Source organism: Carcharhinus amblyrhynchos, chromosome 6 (genome assembly GCF_965287045.1).
Source record: "Carcharhinus amblyrhynchos chromosome 6, sCarAmb.v2.hapA, whole genome shotgun sequence".
NCBI lineage: Eukaryota > Metazoa > Chordata > Chondrichthyes > Carcharhiniformes > Carcharhinidae > Carcharhinus > Carcharhinus amblyrhynchos.
Genome location: NC_137329.1, coordinates 29,656,188 through 29,682,617, shown reverse-complemented (window position 1 = coordinate 29,682,617; position 26,430 = coordinate 29,656,188). Strand labels below are relative to the sequence as shown.

Here is a 26,430-nt window from a genome sequence, read left to right as displayed (position 1 = left end):
AGAGTCATAGAGATTTACAGCATGGAAACAGGCCCTTTGGTCCAACTTGTCCATGCCAGCCCTTTTTTTTTAAATGCCTAAGCGAGTCCCAATTGCCCACGTTTGGGCAATATCCTTCTATACCCATCTTACCCATGTAACTAAATGCTTTTAAAAGGTAAAATTGAACCAGCTTCCACAACTACATCTGACAGCTTATCCCAGACATTCACCCACCATGTGAATCCCCTCTAGACTCTTTTGTATCTCTCCCCTCTCACCTTAAACGTCTGCCCTCTAGTTTTAGACGCCCCTATCTTTGGGAAAAGATATTGACTATCTAACTGATTTATGCTCCATGTGGATAAATCATCAAATTAATTAACCTACTCTGGCCCTTCTATGCTTTAAGGTTACTTTAGAAGTGGCTGCGCAAGAGAGGCACTGCTGCCTCAGAGGGATCCAGGTTCAATTCTGTCCTCAGGTCACCACCATCGGTGTGGAATTTGCATATTCTTCTCATGTCTTCACGGGTTTCCCTCGGGTGCTCCGATTTTCTCCCACTCCAAAGATTTGAAGGTTAGGTTGCTTGGCTATGCTAAATTGCCCTTTAGTGTCACAGGGGCTAGCAGTGTAAAATTAAGGGGTTGAGGAGAGGCAGTGGCATTATGGTATTGTCACTGGACCAGTAATCCAGTGACCCTGGATAATGCTCTGGGGACCAAGATTCAAATCCCACCATGGTAGATGGTGAAATTTGAATTCAGTAAAAATCTGGAATTAAAAGTCTAATGATGACCATGAAACCATCATCAATTGTCATTAAAAGCCCATCTAGTTTATTAATGTCCTTTGGGAATGAAGTCTGCTATCCTTAGCTGGTCTGGCTACATGTGACTCCACAGCCACATGGTTGACTCTCAAATGCCTTCTGAAACAGAGGGCAGTTAGGAATGGGCAATATTGGCCAAGCCAGTGACATCCACATCCTGTAAATGAATAAAACAAAAGGATAGGGTTGTGGTGGTATTGTTGTCTGTGCAGGTTTGATAGGTCAAATGGCCTCCTGCACTGTGGGGGTTATATGGAAAAAAAATTTCAGGTGATGGGAGCAGATTAGTTTGCATTAATTGCAAATTCAGCTGGTCTCCCCCATTTCATTTGCAGTGAGAAATTTTCCAACAACAACACAATCTAATCTCAAGGGGTGTTTTGCTGAAAAGCACAGCGTCTTAGCTGAATATTAGCCAGCTGGAGAAGCCCAAAAGAGAGAGGTGGAGGAACTGAAGAACAAGGCAAAACTCCTCCAGCTGATTTCACTTCATTGGAGATGTAGTTGGTCAGGACACAAGAAGCAAGTGTCCAGGATGCCCAGTGCATATTATTGGACTGAGGTTTGTGTTTATTCGACCAATTAAACAGAAAATATGAAAAACATTAAAACCTCAGCCAGCGTCCTTATTTGTGCTGATGCTTTTTATTGCTTCCCGAGACTTGAATTCCATTCTGATGCACTGATCTTGAACTCCTTCAGATACGTGCTCATTGTCAGTCTTTCAAAATCACTATACAAAAACTGGTGGAGAAGATGCTCAAGATTTCTTCCCTCTGGCACCTTTATAAAAAAAAGGATGTGGGTGACACTGGCTAGGCTAGCATTTATTGCCCATCCCCAATCCCCCTTAAGAAGGGAGTAGTGAGCTGGCTTTTTGAACTATTGCTGTCCTAGGGATGTCAGTACACTCACCCACAATGTGGTTAGGGAGGGAATTCTGGGACTTTGATCCACCTTGAAGGAATGGTATAATATTTCCAAGTCAGGATGGTAAGTGACTTTGAGGAGAACCTCCACGGGTGGTGTTCCTTGGTATCTCCTCACCTTGTCCTTCTAGATAATAATGGTCATGGGTTTTGAAGGTGCTCTCAGATGAGCCTTGGTGAGTTCCCGCAGTGCATCTTGCAGATGGCACACACTGCTGCCACTGTTTGTCAGTGGTGGAAGAACTGAATGTTTGTGGAAGGTGTACCAATCAAGCAGATAATTCCATCCAGGATAAAACTAAGTTTCTTAAATATTGAAGCTGCACTGATCCAGGCAAGTGGAGAGAGTGTTCTATCACACCCCTGGCTTGTGGACAGGCTTTGAGGTTTCTGGAGGTGAGTCAATCGCTGAAAGCTTCCTTTTCTCTGACCTGCTCTTGTAACCACTGACTCACCACCATCCCTTTTACTTGTGGGTCTGTGGCATTATTTTCCCTTCCTTCCCATTGTCACTTTTACTGGGTTTTGGCACTGTTTCCTCTCTGTCTCACCTCAACCTTGTAACAGCGCAACCCAGGTCAACAGGCACTCAAAAGTGTGATTTTGAAACTGACTTTATTAAAAACAAGTTACATATTTAATGCAGTTATGGAGTCACATTTAGTCCATTAGGATGTGGACAGGATTTGGATAGAAATACTGTACATCTTTACTAAGTAAAAAGATAAACATAATTTTAACATACATTTGGTTCTTAAGAGCTGAAGGCAATGTACATCAGTCAAGCCAACATCTTTGCTCCCCACTGTTTCTTGTTTTGCTAACACTCACACGTAACAGTCACAGAATCAAATAGTGATGATCACAATTGCTCCAATAGTGTGACATCCCCTCACCTACACTGGTCATTTGCAAAAACGTCAGTCTCCCACTTAAGCAATGACCTGCAAAGAATTTATCATCTCATTTCTGCAAATATTAATTTTCAACTATAGCATGATTAATAAAGAAAGGCAGTTTGTCATATTAAGGCTAAAATTTAGTTTCTCTCAGAGCCCTAAATTCAACCTATTGTATTTGAAAATAAAGTCTTCAGTTTCACCATTCAGCTGTTCTGGAAGAGCTTCTGTTGTCCTTCCCTATCCATTTGAAACCTTTTGTCACATTCAATCCAATCTTGCAATTGTCAATTATTAATTTTAAATTGGTTATTTTTAAAGCCTCCATTAAATGTGACTATTTGGAATTTTAAAATACAAGGACAAAGTATTAGGTATTTACATTAAAAAAGCAGCATTTCATTTTTGCCAAAAGAGTGAAGTATGATGAGGAATTATTTGTTCACACATTCAGTTAGAACAGTTGAGCAAGGTACATGGACATTTCATTTTAAAACAGGCGGTATTTGTAAAAAAAAAGATTCACTATTTCTCCTGTTGAGAGATAAACTTCAAGGTTGTGCTCTTTCAATGGAATGAATTTTTTTTTGTTTTTGGTTAGCCAACTTAAGTTGATTTTAGACAGAGGAAACTGCACTGTGCCACGGTGGCATTTGGATCATTAGAAACCACAGCCCTCAGATGTATCTATTTATATGACAAGTGACACATGCCCTTTTTATAATGCAATTTGAACTGTATCAAATGCAACATCTCAGTTTTTAGATACAGGGTGAGGGAGGGCTCTGGGATGGGAGGAGAACTGCAGACTTCTAACATTAGTACAGCTAAGAGGCATTTTATATAGTCATCTATTAGATCAACCATAGCTCAGCACAACATTGTGAAAGACAGAACACTACGTGGTCGGTTTGTGCAAATTCATCTTATTCAGAGGTACCCATGGTTACATAGGGCAACAGCAAGCTTGCAGGAACAATGATTCTGCAGATTGCTGTGAAGGCTCCTAACCTGCCAGCATTGTACATGATTTGACTCTGCAGCAAATGAAGACATATTGATACAAATAAATACTAAGCCCTTCCAGTTTTCTGCAATGAACAATTCTGCATTTCCATAGCAGTGTAAGTGTTGCAAAAGGATTGCTGCACAACTTGGTGTGAACAGAGCATCTTATACAGACAATGGCAGAAGGACAGATTTTAAAGAAAAAGAATGTACAATAGCAAGTACAGTTTTAAGTGCCAGCTTCCCTGGAATTTTTGTATATCTTTACTGACTCTTTGAAACAAAGCACACATACCTTTAAGTTAAAAATTATTATAGCAAGTGTTTCAATTGCACTTCAGTAGCTGACTAATCACCCTGTGGTTATTTGTGGTGGTGGAAGATGCCGAATTCAGCCCTAAAAGATAGTCAACTAATTGATGTGCCAAGCATTGGTGAAATAAAGGAATTTAATTTTCTGTGAAATTGCCACTTTTTGCTTCTTCGTCAATGAAGAATTTCAGTAGAAATAATATCACATATCCACCAGGAGTGAGACAATTGCATTCATCTTTGATGTGTCTTTTCAATTATAACTATGCAGTTTTATGTTTTAAAAGCTTTAAGCACTTAATTTATCTGGATATATTTTATTTTTCTGCACTTGAGACAATGCCCTTTGCTATAATAGAAATGTTTGAAAGCAACTTCTAAAAAATACATTTGAGATACATTTCATTGAATCACCAAAACTTTTGAAATGTTGCTAGCAGTAATACTTAAATAAGTGACTCTGAAGCCACAATATCCTTCAACTCAGACTTTGGACTTTTACTAAATGTATGATAGAACAAGGTTTAGATAAATTCATTGTTTTACCATAACAATTAGTCATCATACAGTTCGGGATTGTTTTACATGTTTCACAACAAAGATTTAATGATCTGCATGTGCATTGGTGGGCAGTTGTGCAATCTTTCTATGCACACATTTTGTACATGTACCTGCATTTGCATGCACTCATGTCTGCTCGCAGTGGTTATTAGTTCTGGATCTTCTCCAATGACACTTTTGCCTGGAGACTGCCACTATCACAAATGAACAGTGTCCCTACACAGATCACAGCAAACAGTAGTGTGGCTGCGTACAAACTGAAGAAAACCTGCTTCAACTTCCAGATTACAAACTAAAGTATAGAATTAGTGTTTACAGAAATAGCATCTTCATAATTTGAATCTTCATTCTACATATCTACTACACAAATAACCCAAGGGGGCATGATCATTTGCATCCATTCAGTTCCACTTGAAGCAGTCCAGTAATGTGCAATTGTGGCAATTAATGCCTTAGTGGCTAATTTTGTTTGTGCTGTTCCCTAGGAAAAGCTATGCGCTTTTGAGTAAGTCAGTGAACTTAGCACCTTTGATATTATTAAGAGTTTACAGCTGTGATACAGGAAGGCACCATTTCTTGCTAACAGTGAAGTGCTTCAGTATTTTGTTTTTGGCACACACAATTTCCCACCATCCTTTAATCTTGAAATATTCAAAAATAGATATAAAATGAAGGTGACACTAAGTGCATGCAACCATTTTGTTTTGTTGATTTATCAAATAGATTGGTCCACTGGTAATGGGCATCAGCTGGAAGTCGCTGTTTGTCCACAGTTAACTTTTTCTTTTTCAAGTAAAAAAATGCAGGAGTTCATGTTAGGTTTTTCTTTGCTACATATTCCACTTCCACACAATGTTTGAGGGTTGGGTATTACACACTGGATGCAGCAGTTAGTTTGTACCAGTTAATGGTTTCCTTGCTCAAATCAAACTCTTTCAGATTTAATGTGAGACCACCCAGGTAAACATTTTCTCTCAATGACTCTGCACTTAAAACACTCAGCTGCAACTCCCTCTGTTCAAGTAATTCTTTACTGTATCCACTGTACACCAACTAAAAGGGGAAAGAGAAAGAGAAAACAAGTTATGGAACTGGAATTGCACATTTCAAGAACTCCTTAATGTCTTCACCTCTGCGCCCAGCAACTAACACCATGTTTGCTGCTCCTGAATGTTACAAATGAACTGAAGGATGTTGCAAGATGACTCCAGAAATTTTAGCAATGTATACAGCTCTTTCCTTATGCAGGACACTTATTAGGACAGTTAGTCCAATGATCCAAATTGAACTGCAGGTCAACAAGCACACAAGATTATTTCACAAAGGCTATATCCAACCCACAGCCTAGTACATAAATCACAGACTGGTTTTGTTGTAGCAAACCAATGCTACGTCCGATTCATGTTGAAGCATAACATCTTTCCCTCTCCAATACCCTTTTTCTCTGGTCAAATACTTTTTAGGGCTCAAAAGATTTCCAGTTGCAAAGACAGCATTAGGAACTATTCTCTTCAAGCTCTTCTAGGACTTTACTTTTGTTGAGGTCTGGGACATAGGGTATTCAAGATGTCACTGGAGCCCATGACTGCCAAGATTTTCTTCAAAGAGTATAATGAGATTGTAGGGAATTTTATAATATTTAATCAATCATTCATTTCCAAGTGAGTTGCTTGAAATACTTAAGTGACTCGTATTAAAAAAAAATCTAGAAATAAAAAGCGGTATCAGTAAAATTGATTATGAAACTATAGAACAATCGTAAAATAAAATAGTTTACAAATGTCATTCTCACATTTGAGAATGAAACTTAAAAAATGGGATCCTATGATGAAGAAACTGCCAAAAGAACTGGCTTGGGCAAAATCAATATGTTCAAATTAAGAATTCAACTGCCAATGGATTAAGACTGATCAAGGATGTTCCATTTAGTTGGACAGATACATACACAACAACTATCTTTGAAGACAGAGAGACCTTGTTCAACTTGCAGGGAGTGGGAAATCAGCCAGAAAATTTGAGTTTTTAAAGGCAAGTAATTTGTTCCCGTAAAGCATCACCACCACAGAAATCAGCAATTTCAGCCCGCACTATATCCAAATCCATTGACTTTGGACACTACCCGCAATATGCACAGATACCCACAAGGTGGTACCTCACACCATGTCACTTGCCTAGATTGTGATATTTGCATTGGCATTTCCAAATAGATCAAAAAGTAAACTTTCTCAAAGAGGACACAAGTTTAGAAGCTCAAAATTGAAACTACAGAAATACCAGTATACAAAGCTCACCATTTCATTGTAAGTTGGGTTTTGAGTTTTCCTTGACACCTTGGTTTTGTGCTTGGTTATTTTGTGTGGATCAGGAAGCAAATAGGTTTTAACATAAGGGTTTGGGTCTGCTCCATCTTCAGTTACCTGAAGTCAAAAATAGGAAACACTAAACCAAAAGATGACACCATGCTAAAACTAAATGTCTTGTCAGTCACGTGCTTGTGTAAAACTGCAAGATGAATGCTTATTAATGATATCTCACATTACATTCATTAACAAATACATTAAAAGGCAGAAATACGGAGAAAAACAAGAATATTGTGTACAGTAGAGAAGTGAAGTAGAATGAAAGAGAGTCAATGCACACTAGAGTTGAGTGAACGGAGAGAAACAGAGGGTATATATGAGGAAAAGGAAATTAAAGGGTGCATATGGGGAGTTCAAAGGGTGAGACACAGAGAGCATGCACATACTCTAATATTATCTAACTGAATTCCTTGGCTGGGTTGGTGGCTGTGGGTGGGTGGCAGGGCCTACACAACCCTTATGATTGGCAAACAGTTTGCGAGCACTCTAGCCGGAGGCTAATATTCAGCTCTGAGCATGACTGTTACTTACCAGGTCTTTGATGTGCATTACCATAATGAACAGTGTATTGTTTCGGTATGAAATAGATAGCTTAACCTCTCCTCCCACTTGACTGGTGTTATGGCTTGGCACAACAATTTCTAGAGAGATACAAATAAAGGAAAATGCAAATTATACATGGAAAAGATACTCACTGTAATACATACCAAAGTGAGGGATCACGAAGCAGCACCTTTATCCAAAAAGGTCTATCCATAATCAAATTTTTAATTAAAAATCATTTGGTTTTGATTCAAAACAAAATTTCTCTGACTTGAAGATAGTTTTATCAGGCTTTTGTCAGTAACTCAAAATGAGCTACATCCAGGCTTGGAAATCTCCAAGTTATTTCCCTTAACCTGTACTCCGGTATCAAATCTCAGTTTAGGAGGCAGGGAAACAAAACAACGTGTCTGAATTCTACAGAAGTGGTGAGGGAGACCGAGAAAACAAAAGATATTTGTAAGAGGAAAGGTGGGGGAGAATAAGCCACGAATCCAGCTCCTGGTGACCTGAGTCTTGGATTGTACCCAGGTCAATATTGGAGTAGAATAGGACAGGATTAGTAGCATTGCCCAAGTAGTTCATATTCACTGCCAAAATGCTTTTGAGCCACCAGTACTCAATGAACCAGACCCCGAGCCTCTTTCTCCCTATTCCTTTCTGACCAGCAGGTGTATAGCTCCTGGTAAGATTGCAGCCCATCTGATACAATATTACATGCCAGGCAGCAGATTTCCTACCTGAGCCTTGGAAGCAATTCATTTCCATTGTTTAGGATCACCATTTTGTTTCCCTTTAGACTACACTATTTAGATTTGTAGGTCTTACGAGGAAAGGTTGAGGAAGCTGGGGCTTTTCTCTTTAGAGCAAAGGAGGATGAGAGGCAACTTAATAGAAGTTTATAAGATGATGAGGGGTTTAGAGTAGACATTCGGAGACTATTTCCTCAGGTGGGTGTAGCTGTTACTAGGGGGCATAACTATAAACTTCATGGTGGGAGATATAGGAGGGATGTCTGGAGGTGGGTTCTGTACTCAGTGGTTGTGGTGTGGAATGCACTGCCTGCTGTGATAGTGGAGTCAGACACCTTAGGAACTTTCAAGCAGTTATTGGATAGGCACATGGAGCACACAAGAATGATAAGGAGTGGGATAGCTTGATCTTCAGTCGGACATAGCTCGGCACACCATTGAGGGCCGAAGGGCCTGTACTGTCCTGTACTTTCTATGTTCTATATAGAAAAAACTGCCAGAATATCCCGTCAAATATGGTGTAAAGAAATTAAATTAATGGTTAAATAACTCCTTTAGCTTGAAAGGAGTGTCATTTTAACAATTTTGCTTTACTTTACGCTCCCAACTCTACAATGGGGCAGCACATTGGCACAGTGGTTAACACTGCTGCTTCACAGTGCCAGGGACCCTGGGTTTGATTCCCAGCTTGGGTCTGTGTGAAGTCTGCATGTTCTCCCTGTATCTGCATGGGTTTCCTCCAGGTGCTCTGGTTTCCTCTCCACATTCTGAAAAACGTGGTTAGGTGCATTGACCTGAACAGGCGCTGAACTGTGGCGACTAGGGGAATTTCACAAATTGCAATGTTTATGTAAGCCTTACTTGTGACTAATAATTAAAGTTCGACTTTTGCCTGCTGTCAGAATTCAAGGTTATTGCAGTGCAAAGACGACCCTTGGAGATTGTGATGAGTAGATTCATATGTGGGGGATTTCAAATCAATTCCAGGATAAATTTGCAGGCTGCTTACATGGACATTCTTAGCAATTTTGTGAACGGTATCTAACAAGTTGTCATGTGTCAAAATCTTACAGGAATGTTAATGCACAAGCCCAACTTTGCAATTTAATCTTGCACACAAGAGCAGAGCTTAATCCAGCTGCAGATTTATTTTTGCAAGTCTATCATATGACAGGATCCTTAGAAGTTGGAATCTCTGAACAGTTTGACAACAACAAACCAGTGAGGGAATGTATCTAATGTAAAAATTAGAAGAGGTCATGTCATGCTACCCACAATTTTCAGAATTGAAACCTGCATAAAGCCATCACATTACTAAAAACACTGTTGGCTGTAGCAATTTCTAGAGGCGTACAAAATAAGATTAGAAAACCACTGCATGCATGCCTTAACAAGTTATTGAGGATTGCAAAGGTGAAGTGTTTCTGTTGGATAGTTCATTTAAGGACATCTTACAAGAGCATAAAAGCATGCAAGTGTATAAGATATCCAATAGGGTTTCAAAACACATCAAAAACAGTTAACAGGTTGCAACACATCTGTAAGTAGCATAAAGTGCATTGCTTTTGTTTTTAAAATAAAAATGCACGTTGAGGCAAGTCATCATGCTCGAAGTTGTTAAACATTGCATCACCAAATCTTGATAGGTGGCACAACCACAGCTGAACAAGAAAACAAGACACATTTGTCTTCTCAGCACAATAAAATGACATTTGCATTACCTGAGGGTTTGACTATTCCATCAATTCCTTCAGCCTTCTCATCTCGGCCCAGTGGGTGGAAGAAGGTATAGATGAGATCACACTGAGGACAGCAATGAAAAATAAGTTTTTACATTTCAACTAAAATCACTATACATGGCACAGAGCAAGAAACACAAAACAGTGAGAGAGGGCATGTAAGAAAGCGAGTGCATAGAGCAAAAGACTCCTACAGAGAGAGAGATGCACACATGGCCAGTACATTTACAAGGACACAATTGCTTAATTTGCACTGTGTAAAAATCATCACCCACCATAGTATTTGATGTTATTTTTCTATTCCTTGAATTCATTTCACCAGCCTCAGCCAGTCTGATTTAATCAACTTGGTCAATAAGCAAGAGCAGGGCTGACTTATCTCTGAGTTGGTTCAACAATGTCATGCAGGGAGCTGCAGGAGCTCAAAAAAGACAGTAGGACTAGGGGGCACAGCCTCAAGATAAAAGGGGGGCGGTTTAGAACGGAGTTGAGGAGGAACTTCTTCACTCAAAGGGTGGTGAATCTCTGGAATTCTCTGCCCGTTGAAGTGGTGGAGGCTGCCTCACTAAATATTTTTAAGACGCGGGTTGATGGGTTTTTGATGAGAGAGGGGATTAAGGGTTATGGGGAGAGGGCGGGAAAGTGGAACTGAGCAGCGACAGATCAGCCATGATCTTATTGAATGGCGGGGCAGGCTCGAGGGGCTGGATGGCCTACTCCTGCTCCTATTTTTATGTTCTTATGTTCTTAGAACACTGATAGCCTCATATTTCATAGCACCAGCTTGGTGTACGTTAGATTAAAAAAACTGCTCAAGTAACTCATTTATTTCACAAACCCCAAAATAGGACAGGACCATGACCTGAATTGTCTTAACGTTGTCCCCAAATCTTACCTCAGCTACCTCAGCTGAGCCATTCATCAGACACTGCACATAATTGTTGAGCTCCACCTTCCGCTTGGAGGCCACATCCTTAATGTGTGTTCGTCCAAGGACCACTTTATTTGGAAAGCTGGAAAAACAAAAGGCTCATTTAAATTACCACGAACAAAGGGTTCATCATAAGTTAAAGAGCACTTTTCTTAAAATTATAACCTACCCTGGAAGTTTCCACAGGGGGAAGAGGATGCCCAGTTTGTTGTGCAGCTCCTGGAATTCGTCAAACGTTCTGAAGATAAATGCAGGAGCAATCTGCCCTTCCCGTAATACCCTCACCACATATATCTGTATAATACAAAGGACAGGCATTACGTATTTCACAATAGCAGCCTGTGCAAATCTATTTTTTGCTTGATCAGTCATTTCCTAAAAAAGGCAGCATCAACTGTGGCTCAGTTGGTAGTTCTCACCCAACTTCAAGCCCCACTCAAGGGCTGGAGTACAAAAATCTAGGTTGACATCCCAATGCAGTTCTGAGGGAATACTGCTTTGTTGGGAGGTGCTGCATTTTGGAGGAAGGCCCTATCTCTGTTTGGATGAACATAAAGTATCCCAAAACGCTATTTTGAAAATGATCAGGAGGAAGTGTCTCTGGCCATATTTAACTCTCAATCAACATCACAAAAGTAGATTATCTGGTTGTGGGAACTTCTAGAATCAGAGGTTTACAGCATGGAAACAGGCCCTTCAGCCCAACTTTCCATGCCGCCCTTTTTTTTGAAACCCCTAAGCTAGTCTCAATTGCCTGCATTTGTCCCATATCCCTCTCTACCCATCTGAATGATGTAACAGTCTAAACGCTTTTTAAAAGACAATTGTACCCGCCTCTAATACTACCTCTGGCAGCCCCTGACACTTGTGAAAAAATTGCCCCTCTGGACTCTTGTATCTCTCCCATCTCACCTTAAACCCATGCCCTCTAGTTTTAGACTCCTCCTACTTTTGGGGGGGGGGGGGGCGGGAGTGGATATTGACTATCTAGCTGATCTATGCCCCTCATTATTTTACAGATTTCTATATGATCACACCTCAGCCTTCTTATGCTCCAGAGAAGGCAGTCCCAGTCTATCCAGCCTCTCCTTATAACTCAAACCATCAAGTTCCAATAGTATCCCAGTAAATCTTTTCTGCACTCTTTCCACTTTAACAATATCCTTTCCAGAACTGTACACAATATTCCAAGTGTGGCCTTACCAATGTCTTGTACAACTTCAACAAGAGGTCCCAACTCCTGTATTCAATGTTCTGATCAATGAAACCACTCTGCCCATCTGTGACTCCACTTGCAAGGAGTATGAACCAGTATCCCTAGATCTGAGAGAGTTCTCTAACTCTTCCCAATGCCCTACCATTAACTGTGTAAGTCCTGCCCTGGTTCATCTACTAAAATGCATCACCTCGCATTTGTCTAAATTAAACTCCACTTGCCATTCGTCAGCTCACTGGTCCAATTGATCAAGATCCCATTGCAATCCGAGATAACCTTCTTCACTGTTCACTATGCCACCAATCTTGGTGTCGTTTGCAAACCTACTAACCATGCCTCCTATATTCTCATCTAAATTATCAATATAAATGACACAACAGTGGACCCAGCACTGATCCTTAAGGCACACAGCTGGTCACAGGTCTCCAGTTTGAAAAACAACTCTCTATAACCACCCTCTGGCTTGTCATCAAGCAAATTTTGTATCCATTTGGCTACCTCACCCTGGATCCTGTAAGATTTACCCTTATGCAACAACTGACCACATGGTACCTTGTCAATGGCCCTGCTAAAGTTCATGAAGACAACCGCACTGCCCTCATCTACCTTCTTGGTTACCCCTTCAAAAGACTCGATCAAATTTGAGACGCATGATTTTCCGTTCACAAAGCCACGCTGACTGTGCCTAATCAGTCCTTGCATCTCTAAATGCCTGAAGATTCTGGCTCTCAAAATACCTTCCAACAACCTACCCACCACAAACGTGAGCCTCACTGGTCTGTAGAACCATAGAACCCGACAGTGCAGAAAGAGGCCCTTCGGCCCATCGAGTCTGCACCGACCACAACCCCACCCAGGTCCTACCCCCGTATCCGTACACATTTACCCTCTAACCTATGCATCCCAGGACACTAAGGGTCAATTTTAGCATGGCCAATCAACCTAACCCGCACAGCTTTGGACTGTGGGAGGAAACCCACACAGACACGAGGAGAACGTGCAAACTCCACACAGACAGTGACCCGAGCCAGGAAATGAACCCAGGTCCCTGGAGCTGTGAAGCAGCAGTGCTAACCACTGCGCTACCATGCCGCCCCAAAGTAGTTCCCAGGCTTTTCCCTGCAGCCCTTTTTAAACAAAGGCACAACATTTGCCACCTTCCAATCTTCAGGCACCTCACCTGTGACTACTTCAAATACCTTTGCTTGGGGACCTGCAATTTCCTCCCTGTGCAAATTTGCTGCCATCTTTTCTACATTGCAACAGTGACTACATTTCAAAATACTTCACTGGCTGTAAGGCATGTTGCAGCATTGAGTGGCTATGAAAGTCATTATATAAAGACAAGTCTTTTTAAAAAATATAATGGAGAAGCTGGCTTGGAGTATCCACAGTAAGCAGTCTCAACATCAGGTTCAAGTCCAACAGGTTTATTTGGGAGCATAAGCCGCAAGCTTTCAAAGTGCTGCTCCTTTATCAGCTGAGTGGGAGTTCCGTTCACAAACAGGGCATATAAAAATAGCCAAACTGACTGTGTGTGAATCTAGGTAACTGAGAGGATAGCAACTGAACAAAATCAGTTTGTCTCTTAAATTATTGTTACTAGAGAGGCAGACTGGAGGGACTGATTGTGGGCAAGTCCCCAGGACCGGATGGAATGCATCCGAGGGTTCTGAAAGAAATGGCGGAGGTGACAGTGGATGCCTTGGTGGTTATTTTCCAAATGTCGCTGGATTCCGGGGAAGTGCCAGAAGATTGGAAAACGACTAATGTTACGCCGTTGTTTAAGAAGGGTGGCAGGCAAAAGGCAGGGAATTATAGGCCGGTTAGTTTAACGTCTGTTGTAGGTAAAATGTTAGAATCCGTCATCAAGGAGGAAATAGCGAGGCATCTTGAGGGGAACTGCTTGATAGAGCAGACGCAGCACGGTTTCGTTAAGGGGAAGTCGTGTCTGACAAATTTGTTGGAGTGCCCCAGGGGTCGGTGCTGGGGCCTCAGCTTTTTACCATTTATATAGATGATCTGGAGGAGGGAACCGAGTGTAGAGTGTCGAAATTTGCTCTACTCCTGCTCCTATTTCTTATGTTCTTATGTTCTATGAGGATGTGTCCAGGGCGGTGGATAGAGGAGAGCCAGTGGATGTGGTCTTTCTTGATTTTCAGAAGGCGTTTGACAAGGTACCTCACAAGAGGTTATTGCAGAAGCTAAGGGGGCATGGAGTTGGGGGTAGGGTGTTAGCATGGATAGAGGATTGGTTGTCAAATAGGAGGCAGAGAGTGGGGGTTAATGGGTGCTATTCGGATTGGCGGTTGGTGACTAGTGGAGTGCCCCAGGGGTCGGTGCTGGGGCCTCAGCAATTTACCATTTATATAGATGATCTGGAGGAGGGAACCGAGTGTATGGTGTCGAAATTTGCTGATGACACCAAGATTGGTGGAACGGCAAATTGCATGGAGGGTGTGAAGAGTCTGCAGAAGGATCTAGATAGGCTGGACAAATGGGCCAGGAACTGGCAAATGGAATTTAATGTTGGCAAATGCGAGGTGGTCCACTTTGGTAGGAATAATGGTAGGAAGGACTATTACTTATGGGGCGAAAAACTGCAGCAGGCAACGGTGCAGGAGGGACCTCGGGGTCCTTGTGCATGAGTCACAAAAACCCAGCCTGCAGGTGCAGCAGGTGGTCAGGAAGGCTAATGGGATGCTGGCCTTCATAGCGAGGGGGATTGAATATAAAAGTAGGGAGGTCTTGCTGCAGCTGTATAGGGCATTGGTGAGGCCGCAGCTGGAGTACTGTGTGCAGTTTTGGGCGCCGCACTTACGCAAGGATATTTTGGCCTTGGAGGGAGTGCAGAGGAGGTTTACTAGGCTGATACTGGAGTTGAGGGGGTCGAGCTATGAGGAGAGGCTGAATAAGCTAGGCTTGTACTCGTTAGAGTTTAGAAGAATGAGGGGAGATCTCATTGAGACGTATAAGATGATGAATGGGATGGATAGGATAGAGGTGGAGAGACTCTTCCCACTCAAAGGACAGTAGGACTAGGGGGGCACAGCCTCAAGATAAAGGGGGGGGGGCGGTTTAGAACGGAGTTGAGGAGGAACTTCTTCACTCAAAGGGTGGTGAATCTCTGGAATTCTCTGCCCGTTGAAGTGGCGGAGGCTGCCTCGCTAAATATTTTTAAGACGCGGATTGATGGGTTTTTGATAAGCGAGGGGATTAAGGGTTATGGGGAGAGGGTGGGAATGTGGAACTGAGCCACGACAGATCAGCCATGATCTTATTGAATGGCGGGGCAGGCTCAAAGGGCCAGATGGCCTACTCCTGCTCCTATTTCTTATGTTCTTATAAGCATCTATATGCGTTTTTCACAGAAAAGGGAGGTAACTTGAATCCACAACAGTCTTTCCTGTCCTTATAATGGAAAAGCTTTACATGTTTTCCTGCAGTATCCTCATTGCCAGTTCAGTATTAAACATGAGCCTGTTTTGTTTTGTGCAGCATAACACAATGGCACATTATATATTGACATAAAAATGGAGTTCCAGATACCACTTGGTTAAAACTCCAATTCATAATATCTGCAATGTTTAAAACAATTTAGTTTGTAGATAAGTTTCTTGAAAGCGTATTATTACAGATATGTATTTACTGGTTCATTACTAAAGGAATACTCTTATCCAACAAATATACAACCCTAAAAAAATTTCCGAACTGTGGTTGTCTTCTTGCTCCTTCCCTAATCTCCCAGAGCTGTAAGTCTTGAATCTTCTTTTCAAAGTATGCTGGTCCATTTCTTAATGGCTCCAATCACTCAAGATTTCAAATGAAAAAAAAGATGTTGAACATAGTGCCCAAGTGTGAAATGTGGGGGCCCTTAACATGCTAGGTACTTGAGAGTTTCATTTTTACAATCTAATGGAATGCATTCTCTCAAAGTCAAAGGCAACATCACTGTGGCATTTTATCCTGGAATACTTAGCCCTTCAAATATTAGAACATAGAACATAGAACATAGAACATAGAACACTACAGCACAAACAGGCCCTTCGGCCCACAAGTTGCGCCGACCACATCACCTACCAACCTACAGACCTATCTATAACCCTCAATCTCATTAAACCCCATATACTCATCCAGAAGTCTTTTAAAAGACCCCAGCGAGTTCGCCTCCACCACCACTGACGGCAGCCGATTCCATTCACTCACCACCCTCTGAGTGAAAAACTTACCCCTAACATCACTTCTGAACCTCCCTCCCCGCACCTTAAATCTGTGTCCTCTCGTAGCGACCATTTCAAACCGGGGAAATAGCCTCTGAGAGTCCACCCTATCTATCCCTCTCAACATTTTGTAAACTTCTATCAGGTCGCCTCTCAACCTTCGTCTCTCCAGGGAAAAGAGTCCCAGCTCCCTCAACCTAACTTCATAAGGCATGCCTCCCAGTCCAGGCAACATCCTTGTAAATCTCCTCTGCACCCTTTCAATAGCTTCTACATCTTTCCTATAGTGAGGCGACCAGAACTGCGCACAATACTCCAAATGAGGCCTGACAAGGGTCTTATAAAGTTCCAGCATTACCTCCCGACTCCTAAACTCAATCCCTCGATTAATGAAGGCCAGTACACCATACGCCTTCTTGACCACCTCCTCCACCTGCGAGGCCGATTTAAGAGTCCTGTGGACCCGGACCCCAAGATCCTTCTGCTCCTCAACACTACTCAGACTTCTGCCCTTAATAGTGTACTCGTTCATCCCGTTGGTTCTGCCAAAATGGACGACAACACATTTATCCGCGTTGAAGTCCATCTGCCACTTCTCCGCCCAGTCCTGCATCCTATCTATGTCCTGCTGCAACTTTTGCCATCCTTCCAGATCATCCACAACACCACCGACCTTCGTGTCATCAGCGAACTTACTTACCCATCCCTCCACTTCCTCATCCAGGTCATTTATGAAAATGACAAACAACAAGGGTCCCAGAACAGATCCTTGAGGCACTCCGCTGGTGACTGACCTCCATTCAGAAAAAGCCCCATCCACAACCACTCTCTGCCTTCTGCAGGCAAGCCAGTTCTGGATCCACAAGGCCAAAGGCCCTTGGATCCCATGCCCTCTCACCTTCTCAAGAAGTCTTGCATGGGGGACCTTATCAAACGCCTTGCTGAAGTCCATGTACACTACGTCCACGGCACTTCCTTCGTCAATGTGTTCAGTCACATTATCGAAGAACTCAACTAGGCTTGTAAGGCACGACCTGCCCTTGACAAATCCATGCTGACTATTCCTGATCATGTCAAACCTCTCCAAATGTTCGTAAATCTTGTCCCTCAGAAGCCTCTCCATCAGCTTACCAACCACTGAGGTCAGACTCACCGGTCGGTAATTTCCCGGGCTATCTCTGTTCCCTTTCTTAAAAATAGGAACTACATCCGCAATCCTCCAATCCTCTGGAACCTCTCCCGTCTCCATTGACGACGCAAAGATCATCGCCAGGGGTTCTGCAATCTCTTCCCTCGCCTCCCACAGTATCCTGGGGTACATCCCATCTGGTCCCGGCGACTTATCTACCTTGATAGAATTCAAAAGTTCCAACACATCCTCCTCCTTAATATTCACGTACTCAATCCTTTCCATCTGCTGCAAATCCATAACAAAATCTCCCAGATCGGCTTCCACCGTGAATACTGAGGCGAAGTACTCGTTAAGCACCTCCGCCATTTCTTCTGGTTCCACACAAACCTTTCCCCCCTCACCTTTTATCGGTCCTATCCCTTCTCTTCTCATCCTTTTACCTTTCACATATTTATAGAAGGCCTTGGGATTCTCCTTAATCTTACCCGCCAAGGTCTTCTCATGACCCCTTCTGGCTCTCCTAATTTCCCTTTTAAGTTCCCTCCTACAGTCCTTATACTCCTCAAGATCTTTAACATCTCCTAATTCCCTGAACCTCTTGTACACCTTCCTTTTCTTCCTGACTAGGTTCAACACATCCTTTGTGCACCACGGTTCCCTCGACCCACCAAAACCCCCTCGTCTCATCGGAACGTTGTCATTCAGAGCTCCAGACACACATTCCTTGAATATCTGCCACCTTCCTTCGGTACTTTTCCCTAAGAACGCCTCCTTCCAGTTTATTTGTCCAAGTAACTTCCTGACTTCTTCGTATCTCCCCTTACCCCAGACAAACACCTTCCTAGCCTGCCTGATCCTATCTCGTTCCAACGCAATTGTGAAGGAGATAGAATTATGGTCACCATATCCAAGATGCTCTCCTACCGAAAGATCCGTCACCTGCCCTGGTTCATTCGCCAGTACCAGGTCAAGTACAGCCTCTCCCCTCGTAGGCTTGTCCACATACTGCGTCAGGAAACCCTCCTGAACACACCTAACAAACTCCTCCCCATCTATACCCCTTACCCTAGGGATATTCCAGTCGATGTTTGGGAAATTGAAGTCTCCCATCACGACAACTCTGTTATTAAAACATCTCTCCAGAATCTGTTTCCCTATTTGCACTTCAACTTCCCTGTCACTATTGGGCGGCCTATAGATTACACCCAGCAATAATACACCCAACGTAATAAATAGGAGCAGGAGTAGGCCATCCAGCCCTTTGAGCCTGCCCCGCCATTCAAGAAGATCATGGCTGATCTGAAAGTGGATCACTGCCACTTTCCCGCCTGGTCCCCATAACCCTTATCGATCAGAAATCTATCTACCCGTGACTTAAATATATTCAACGAGGTAGCCTCCACCACTTCAATGGGCAGAGAATTCCAGAGATTCACCAGCCTCAGAAGTAGTTCCTCCTCAACTCTGTTCTAAACTGTGCCCCCCACCCCCACCCTTTATTTTGAGGCTGTGCCCTCTAGTTCTGGTTTCCTTTCTAAGTGGAAAGAATCTCTCTACCTCTACCCTATCTAGCCCCTTCATTATCTTCTAAGTCTCTATAAGCTCCCCCCTCAGCCTTCTAAATTCCAATGAGTACAGGCCCAATCTACTCAATCTCTCCTCATAAGCTAACCCCCTCATCTCTGGTATCAGTCTGGTGGACCTTCTCTGTACCACCTCCAAGGCCAATATATCCTTTCGCAAATAACAGGACCAAAACTGCACACACTACTCCAGTTGCAGCCTCACCAGTGCCTTGCACAGTTGCAGCAAGACCTCCCTGCTTTTATATTCTATCCCCCTCGCTATAAAGGCCAACATTCCATTCGCCTTCTTGATCACTTGCTGTACCTGCAGACTGAGTTTTTGCAATTCGTGCACAAGGACTCCCAGGTCCCTCTGCACAGTAGCATGCTGCAACTTTTCACCATTTAAATATTCCATCCGACTATTATTTCTTCCAAAGTGGATAACCTCACAATTGCCAACATTATACTCCATCTGCCAGGTCCTCGCCCACTCACTCAGCCTATCCAAATCAATTCTTAAACGAGAACCTAAAAAAAAAACAAACAGAAATGCTTTCACACCAATCACTTGGGTGTGCAACAGTTTTATGTCAATTTAAGTTCTTTGAAAAATGCTTTAATAGTGAACAAACTTTATCCCCCAATGTAGACTTTTCAATAGATACATAGAATGTAAGCTGTTTGTGCTAGTTCCAAGGTATCATGTGGAGATGCCAGAGTTGGACTGGGGCAAACACAGGTATCAAATAGGACAAAGAAAATGAAACAAGTAATACTTCTTCAAAATCATGTGGTGTGGTTGTGTTCTTAACTAGTTCAGATTCCTTTGCCAATATCCCTTGACTAAGCCGTTGTGCCTAATGCACTCAGTTTCAATAGGATAACACTTCATATGGTGCATATTAGGACTGCATAAGAACACATACATTTTCTGTTGCTTTTGATCACGACTGATAACCTGTTAATATTGTCTTAAAACATTGTTTAAAATGGCCCTGGTTACATGGAGTTCAAAAAATTCTTTGCCTCCCTGAAGAAAGTCTTTGCCTGCTGTCATCCTACTCTTGTCACATCAAGTCAAACTCCATGGGGAGATTCTAGGCATAAAACGGGCTTCTGTTTGTCCTTAAGATGGCAAGATTACAAAATTACAAAATTGTGTATTTCACCGAAGTAAAAATCTAATGCAACATTTGACTGTCCAATATAGAATGACAGACTTCTACCAGCAAAGTAGTAATTAAGTGCGTTAGACACACACTGCATAGTAGTATTTCACAGTGTACAGACAAGCGAAAGCTATGCTTACTTGTAGCGCAGCAGAAGCTGCCTTCTACTTACATAGTATTTGTCAGGGTTGTATCTCTTCTGGTAGGTATAAACAGTCACTTCTTTGATTCGCCCGTCTTGCTTTATAGAATAGGTTTTAGGAGAGAATGAAAGGATAGGTTGTTCATTGGACGGCAACCCTGAAAACCGTAGCTGTGCCAAATTGTGAATGAGAAAGTTAAACTTTGTTGCCACGCTGCCTAAGCTGGATTCTATCAACCTAGAATAGAAAAGATAGAAAAGAAAATGCTGCATCATATTGTATGTATCGTAATTCAAGTTGAGACATGCTTTACAAGATTCCATGGTTATTTACTAAGCTGTACATCACAACGCTAAAAAGTGATTTGACTTTTACAAAGAGCAGGAGGGGCAGCAGAGATCAACCTACATTTGCTACTCTCTGCTAACATCACAACAGGGCTGAACTAGCAACCACATTGACATAAATCTTGCAAATGTGCACATACTGGAACCACATCTGAATCAATGAGTGCAACTTGATTTCCAAATACCACTCTTCAAACCAAGTCCAAGAGCAAGCTGCTGGAGGCAGAGATCAAGCCCTGCTACGTGGTAACTACTTGCTAGCAGATAAGCACAGTATAGCATTAACGTTAGCATTGGCGACGAGGGGGAGAAATCAATATCAGAATGCTGGGGACATTTTGCACCATGAGGAATTCCATGATTCTCACAATGCACATTGCGTGCAGATCCCCACCAGCTGTCTGCCTGGATCAGGGGTATAAAAGGATCCAGTTGATGTTGTAAACTCAGTAATACGTAGGCATTCATCGCTCGAAGTGAGCTACAGTTTGCACTTCTGGTCCTGTTTCCCCCCACCCACCTCCCTTCACTCTGTACTCTTCGAAATATTCTTATAACTAGGAAGTGTTTTGAGTAATGACCATGACATAACATTAGGGAATCCAAATAGATGCTCTTACAGTTTGTCATTGAATCTTTCAGTGTTGCTGTTTGTTACTTGTAAATGAGCTTAATATTACATGCAATGGGTATTTAGTTTCAATTAGTTGATTTGACTGCTGTAGTTTTAAGATCTGTTACAATTCACTGAGGTGAAGAATGGAAGGCCAGGCCAGCCATGTGCTTTGTAAGCACATTGTACAGTTTCTTGGAGCTGGGAATTCCAAAGCAGTTCTTATTCATCTGTCTCATTGCAGTGATGTCCTGGAGCTTTAAAATGGCATGATTTCCATTTTCCAGCCAAACATCAAGTACAGGTAAAAGCACATTAGATACAACTTAAAGCTACACCTACACTATCCCATCAAATTTTCCCCAAGCAGGTTCAACAACAGCTTGAATGCACAGCACATCTATCTATGCAATCAGGGTAGCTTTAACCTTGCCTCCAACTTCTGCTGTAGATAACAATAGCAGGTAGGGGTAAATGGGATATTGTGATGGGTACCACAATGATCAATATTTGGACATCTGCTATTTGCAATCTATATTAATGACATAGCTGAGGGGATTGAGTGTGCATTTAGAGAGACCTGCACTTAATTACCCATGAACCTCTAAAGTAAACATTAGTTAGACCAGACCTTTACTCTCTGGAGTTTAAGAAAATGAGAGGTGCTCTAATTTGAAACACAAGGGCTTGACAGGATAAATGTTGAAAAAAATGTTTGACACAAAAGCAGAAAATGCTGGAAGCGCTCAGTGGGTCTGAGAGCATTTGGTGAAACATTACCTCAGCTTCTCTCTCCACATTTGCTGAGTTTTTCCAGCATTTTCTGTTGTTGATTCAGAGTGCCAACATGCCCAGTATTTTAACTTTTATTTTAATATTTTGCCCAGTTGGGAAATCTAGAAGTTATAATCTATGAAATAAAGATTTGAGATAAGTGGGTCTTTTTTTGGGGTTGGCAAGTTATAGCAAATAGAGAGATCATGCTGGGGCTTCATCTATTCAAAAGCTGTATCAATGGCTTGGATGAAGATTGTAAGGTAACTAAATTTGATGACAATCAAGATAGATGGGAAAGTAAATTGTGGAGGTAAAAGGGAGAAGGTATGTTAATTGGGTGGGCAAATATTTGGCAGATACAATATAATCTGGAGAATCATGAACTTGTCTGCTTTGGCAGAAACAACAAAAAAGTGGTATGCTATTTAAACAGAGAGGGATTGCAGAACTCGGCAGTAGAGATTATCTGGTGAGCTGGTACATGAATCAGGAAACGTTTGTATGCAGCTACAGCAAGTAACAGGAGACAAATGGAATGTTGGTGTTCATCGAGAGGGACTGGAATATAAATGTGGGACAGCTTCATTGCAGGTGTAGGGAGGGCTTGAGATCACATCAGGACTGTGTAGAATTTTGTTTTCCTTACTTGAAAAAAGGATAGAATTGTATTAGATGCAGTTCACAGGTTTACTTGACTCACTCCTGGTAAGAACTCATCTTGTGAGAGAAGATTTAACGGTTGGGTTCATACCTACTGCAATTTAGAAGAATGAGAGGTTATTATATTGAAACATAAAAAGATCCTGAGGGGACTTGACAGGGTGGATACTTTCTATTGTGGGGAAGATTAGAATGAGGGAACACAGTTTAAGAATAAGATGTCTCTCTTTTAACATGGGTATGAGTAGAATTTCTTTTTGGAGGGTGGTTAATCTGTGGAATTGCCTTCCCCAGAAAGCAGCGGTGACTGGACCATTGAATTTATTAAAGACAGAGTTAGATAGATTTTTGATCTACAAAGGGAGTCAAGAGTTACGGTGGACAGGAAAGAGAAGTCAAGATGGCAATTAGATCAGCCATCACCTTATTGAGCAGTGGAATAGATTAGAAGGGCTTTGGTGGCAAGCGGCAAAGTGTTTAGCACTGCTGTCTCAGTGCTAGGGGCCCAGATAACTTGTGTGCAGTTTGCAGGTTCTTTCTGTGTCTGCATGAATTTCCTCTGGGTGTTCTGGTTTCCTCCCACAGTTCAAAGTCGTACAGGTTGTGTGGGTTGACCAAGATCAATGCATGGGATTACTGGGCTAGGGTGGAGAGTGGGTCTTGGTAGAGTGCTCTTTTGGAGGGTCAGTGCAGACCTGATGGGTCGGATGGCCTCTTCAGCATTTTAGGGATTCTACAGTTCTATGGCACAATAGCCTACTCCTGGTCCTAAGTTCCATGACCATGTTCTAAAATTCCTGAAGCACTCTTTAGAATAGCACCATTTTCTGGGATTTTGTAGAGCTGATCAATTCCCTGTGGAGGCCCAATGTCCTTCAGGTACTTAAGTGGCACTGGTATACTTTCACTATGGTTGAGGTCCCTGGTGGCAGAGATCCCACCTACCAAGAGCTGGGTTTCAAGTAGAGGCTGGCAGCTCATCATTACCACCACTCTTACATGATGACTCATATCTGCAGATTAGCAACCTTATTCTACCACTCGTGTGCCTTTATTGTGCATGTATTCGAAACCTGGCTTAGGTGGCCTTGAATTTGCCCGCTTTCACAAATTTCCTACTTCTGTACTATTGTCCATTCTGCTGCTAAGTGTTTCTAGGCACCACTGAAATAACACTGAAATTTATTTCGGAAACAGAACTGAGCAGTCAACACAAAAATTTCTTTGTCATTCCTGTTCAATTTTGTTTTTGCATATTGCTCAGAAATCCAAGCCTAGTGATTAAATTCACATTACCCCAGCTCTGGCCATTTCAGGATCCAAACTTCTCCCTCTCCTCTCGGGTCAACTCCTTAAAGTATGAACATGACAGCATTTTACCAGACTCACTAGCTGTAGACTCATCTTTTGTTTCTTTACCTCTCCCATTACCATCACCCTGGTCCAATAATCTTTCCTGCTTTAAATCCTATCACAAAGCTTCTTCTGTAGTTCTTTCCTCCCTCCCCCTTCCACTGTGTACATCTCTACTTTTTCCAATTTTAACATCAACCTGAGACCAAAACTCTTTCCATGGATACTGCCCGGCCTGCTGCTGAGTACTTCCAGGATTTCCTGGTTTTGTTCTATTTCCAGTACAATATTTTGTTTTTCCTCAATGTAAAGTTTTGTGCAAAAGCACCAAATTCTCTTATTCATGACATTTCACATTTAGATCACTGCATACATGTTTTGCATTTAAAAACGGCATTGAATTCTTAGTAGATTGTGGAAACTTCAGATGCTTAGTGAGATTTTAAACAGAGTACTGGAAATACTCATTAGGTGAGGTGGTGCGTTAATATTTTACACAACTACCAGTAAGGTCATTATACACCTGGACACAAGGCAAAAAGAGGTAATTTTGAAGTTGTGAAGCTCAAGTTACTCTCCATTTTGTACAAACGTACTTCTACGATTTCATTTTTTGACAAGTACATGACTATCTAGCCATTCTACCTCAAGTGGGTTTCAATTGAGAGTTGGTTTTGCAATCCAGCTTACCTTGTGAAGAAGATGGTGGCTTCAGCATCAGTCGTCTGGGGCTGTAGAGCATCTTGGACATATTTCAGGTCCTGCATAGTGGTAAGTTCTGGTAATCCAGAAGACAGCATCTGAAAGAGGTCAAGAGGCAACATGATTGGAGCATTTCTGCTGCCGTTTGTTACTTAGGCTGGGAAAAGAAAATCGCCAGTACATCAACATGAAAGTTGGTCTACTAAAAAGGTAAGATACCATGAGGGCATATACAAACTATCTGGAAGAAAAATTATTGTCGTTTATTTACTAATACAGAAAAGGTAAAAAAGATGTAGATTTGTTTGGATTCTTCAACATTTTTCACTTTGTTTTTTTCTTTAGCTAAATAATTTATTGGTACAGAAATAAAGTCTCAAAATTGAATTCAGAAAACAGAACTTCTAAACAGGGCACTAAGAATCAAAGTTCTATAGATAGCAAAAAAAGATAACCAACATGCCCTTAACCCCATTAAGGGGCTAACTTATCTTTATTTGATATAAAGCACACACCAAAACTTGAATCAGTTTCTTTTCTTATCAAACACTGACTTATCTGCCATGCTTCTCATGCATTTTCTTTTAACTGCTGAACTCAAGCTGGCTGCTTTCTCTCACTCATTTCTTGCATAGTTAATCAAGGACAACTGTTCAAAGAATGCATTACCAGTGACAGGAGATTCAGGAAGTGGTTGGCATGCTTGCGGATGAGATTGTACGACTGACAGCACAAGTCTACAAACAACTGAAACCGGCTGGTTGGTTTCTCCCCACCATTGATCACATAAGCCATGTCGGAGGTCAGCACAAATGGAGCTCGATCTCTGCGGAAGAAAGATGATAAGAATGGTTCTCCCACTCAAAATGCTACAAAATTTTGCATTTTTGCATAATGTCCCACTGAATGTGAAGAAAAAGGCCAAGCCAGATCATACTTCTAACATGCATATATATGTGCAGTTTATAGCAATACTCTTGTTGATTAGGAGGGGGAACTTGGACTGATTTTACTCTTCCATCCAAACCCAGCCCTCCAACTCCATCAACAGCTATGAATACAAAGAATTGCACCAACTCCATCTTGTGTCCCAGCTGACATGAGCTAACTCAAGCCATATTCTTTATTATTCATTGAATATTGTGATACAGATCCATAAGGGCAATTTGTTACCAAGCTTAATAGTGCCTGAAACAAGAACAGAAAAATGCTGGAAAATCCCAAAAGATTTCTCAGCAACTATGGAGAGAGAATAGAGCTAATGTTTGATGAAGAGTCACCCAGACTCGAAATCTTAGCTCTGTTCTCTCTCCGCAGATGCTGTCAGATCTGCAAAGATATTGCAGCATTTTCTTCCAGATTCCAGCATCTATAATAATTTGCTTTTAGTGCCTGAAATAGTTCATTGCCAATATGTCAATCATATGAAAACAATTCAAAGATAAAAAGTCACAATTTAAAAAAGGGCTGTAAAAAAATTCAAAAATTTCTGAACCTCATTTATTTGACTCCAGAGCATACAAAAGTTAATCCAATCTGTATTTACTTATTGGGTTATCTTGCACACAAAGCACAGCAAAATATTCTACAGAAGGTATAGTTAAAATGGGAATTGCTAAAACAGATTATTTTCCTCTATAAATCAAACACCAATACAGCCAAACTACTTGCAAGGGTAACTTAAT

At 41.8% G+C, this 26,430-nt stretch overlaps 1 protein-coding gene across 3 annotated transcripts in view; it reads right to left on the bottom strand.

Moving 5' to 3' along the window:
- Window positions 1-2,338: 2,338 nt before the first annotated feature.
- pik3c2a (phosphatidylinositol-4-phosphate 3-kinase, catalytic subunit type 2 alpha) overlaps window positions 2,339-26,430 on the bottom strand; it is a 120,829-nt gene continuing 96,737 nt past the window's right edge. For all 3 annotated transcript variants that reach the window (XM_080190126.1, XM_080190128.1, XM_080190127.1), the window contains exons 25-33: window positions 25,415-25,571; window positions 24,734-24,843; window positions 20,323-20,530; window positions 11,015-11,139; window positions 10,810-10,927; window positions 9,897-9,978; window positions 7,412-7,521; window positions 6,812-6,937; window positions 2,339-5,573 (exon numbers count right to left, since the gene is read on the bottom strand). In XM_080190126.1, coding sequence (XP_080046252.1) covers window positions 5,391-5,573; window positions 6,812-6,937; window positions 7,412-7,521; window positions 9,897-9,978; window positions 10,810-10,927; window positions 11,015-11,139; window positions 20,323-20,530; window positions 24,734-24,843; window positions 25,415-25,571 — 1,219 coding nt within the window. In that variant the 3' untranslated portion in view covers window positions 2,339-5,390. The remainder of the gene's footprint in view (window positions 5,574-6,811; window positions 6,938-7,411; window positions 7,522-9,896; window positions 9,979-10,809; window positions 10,928-11,014; window positions 11,140-20,322; window positions 20,531-24,733; window positions 24,844-25,414; window positions 25,572-26,430) is intronic.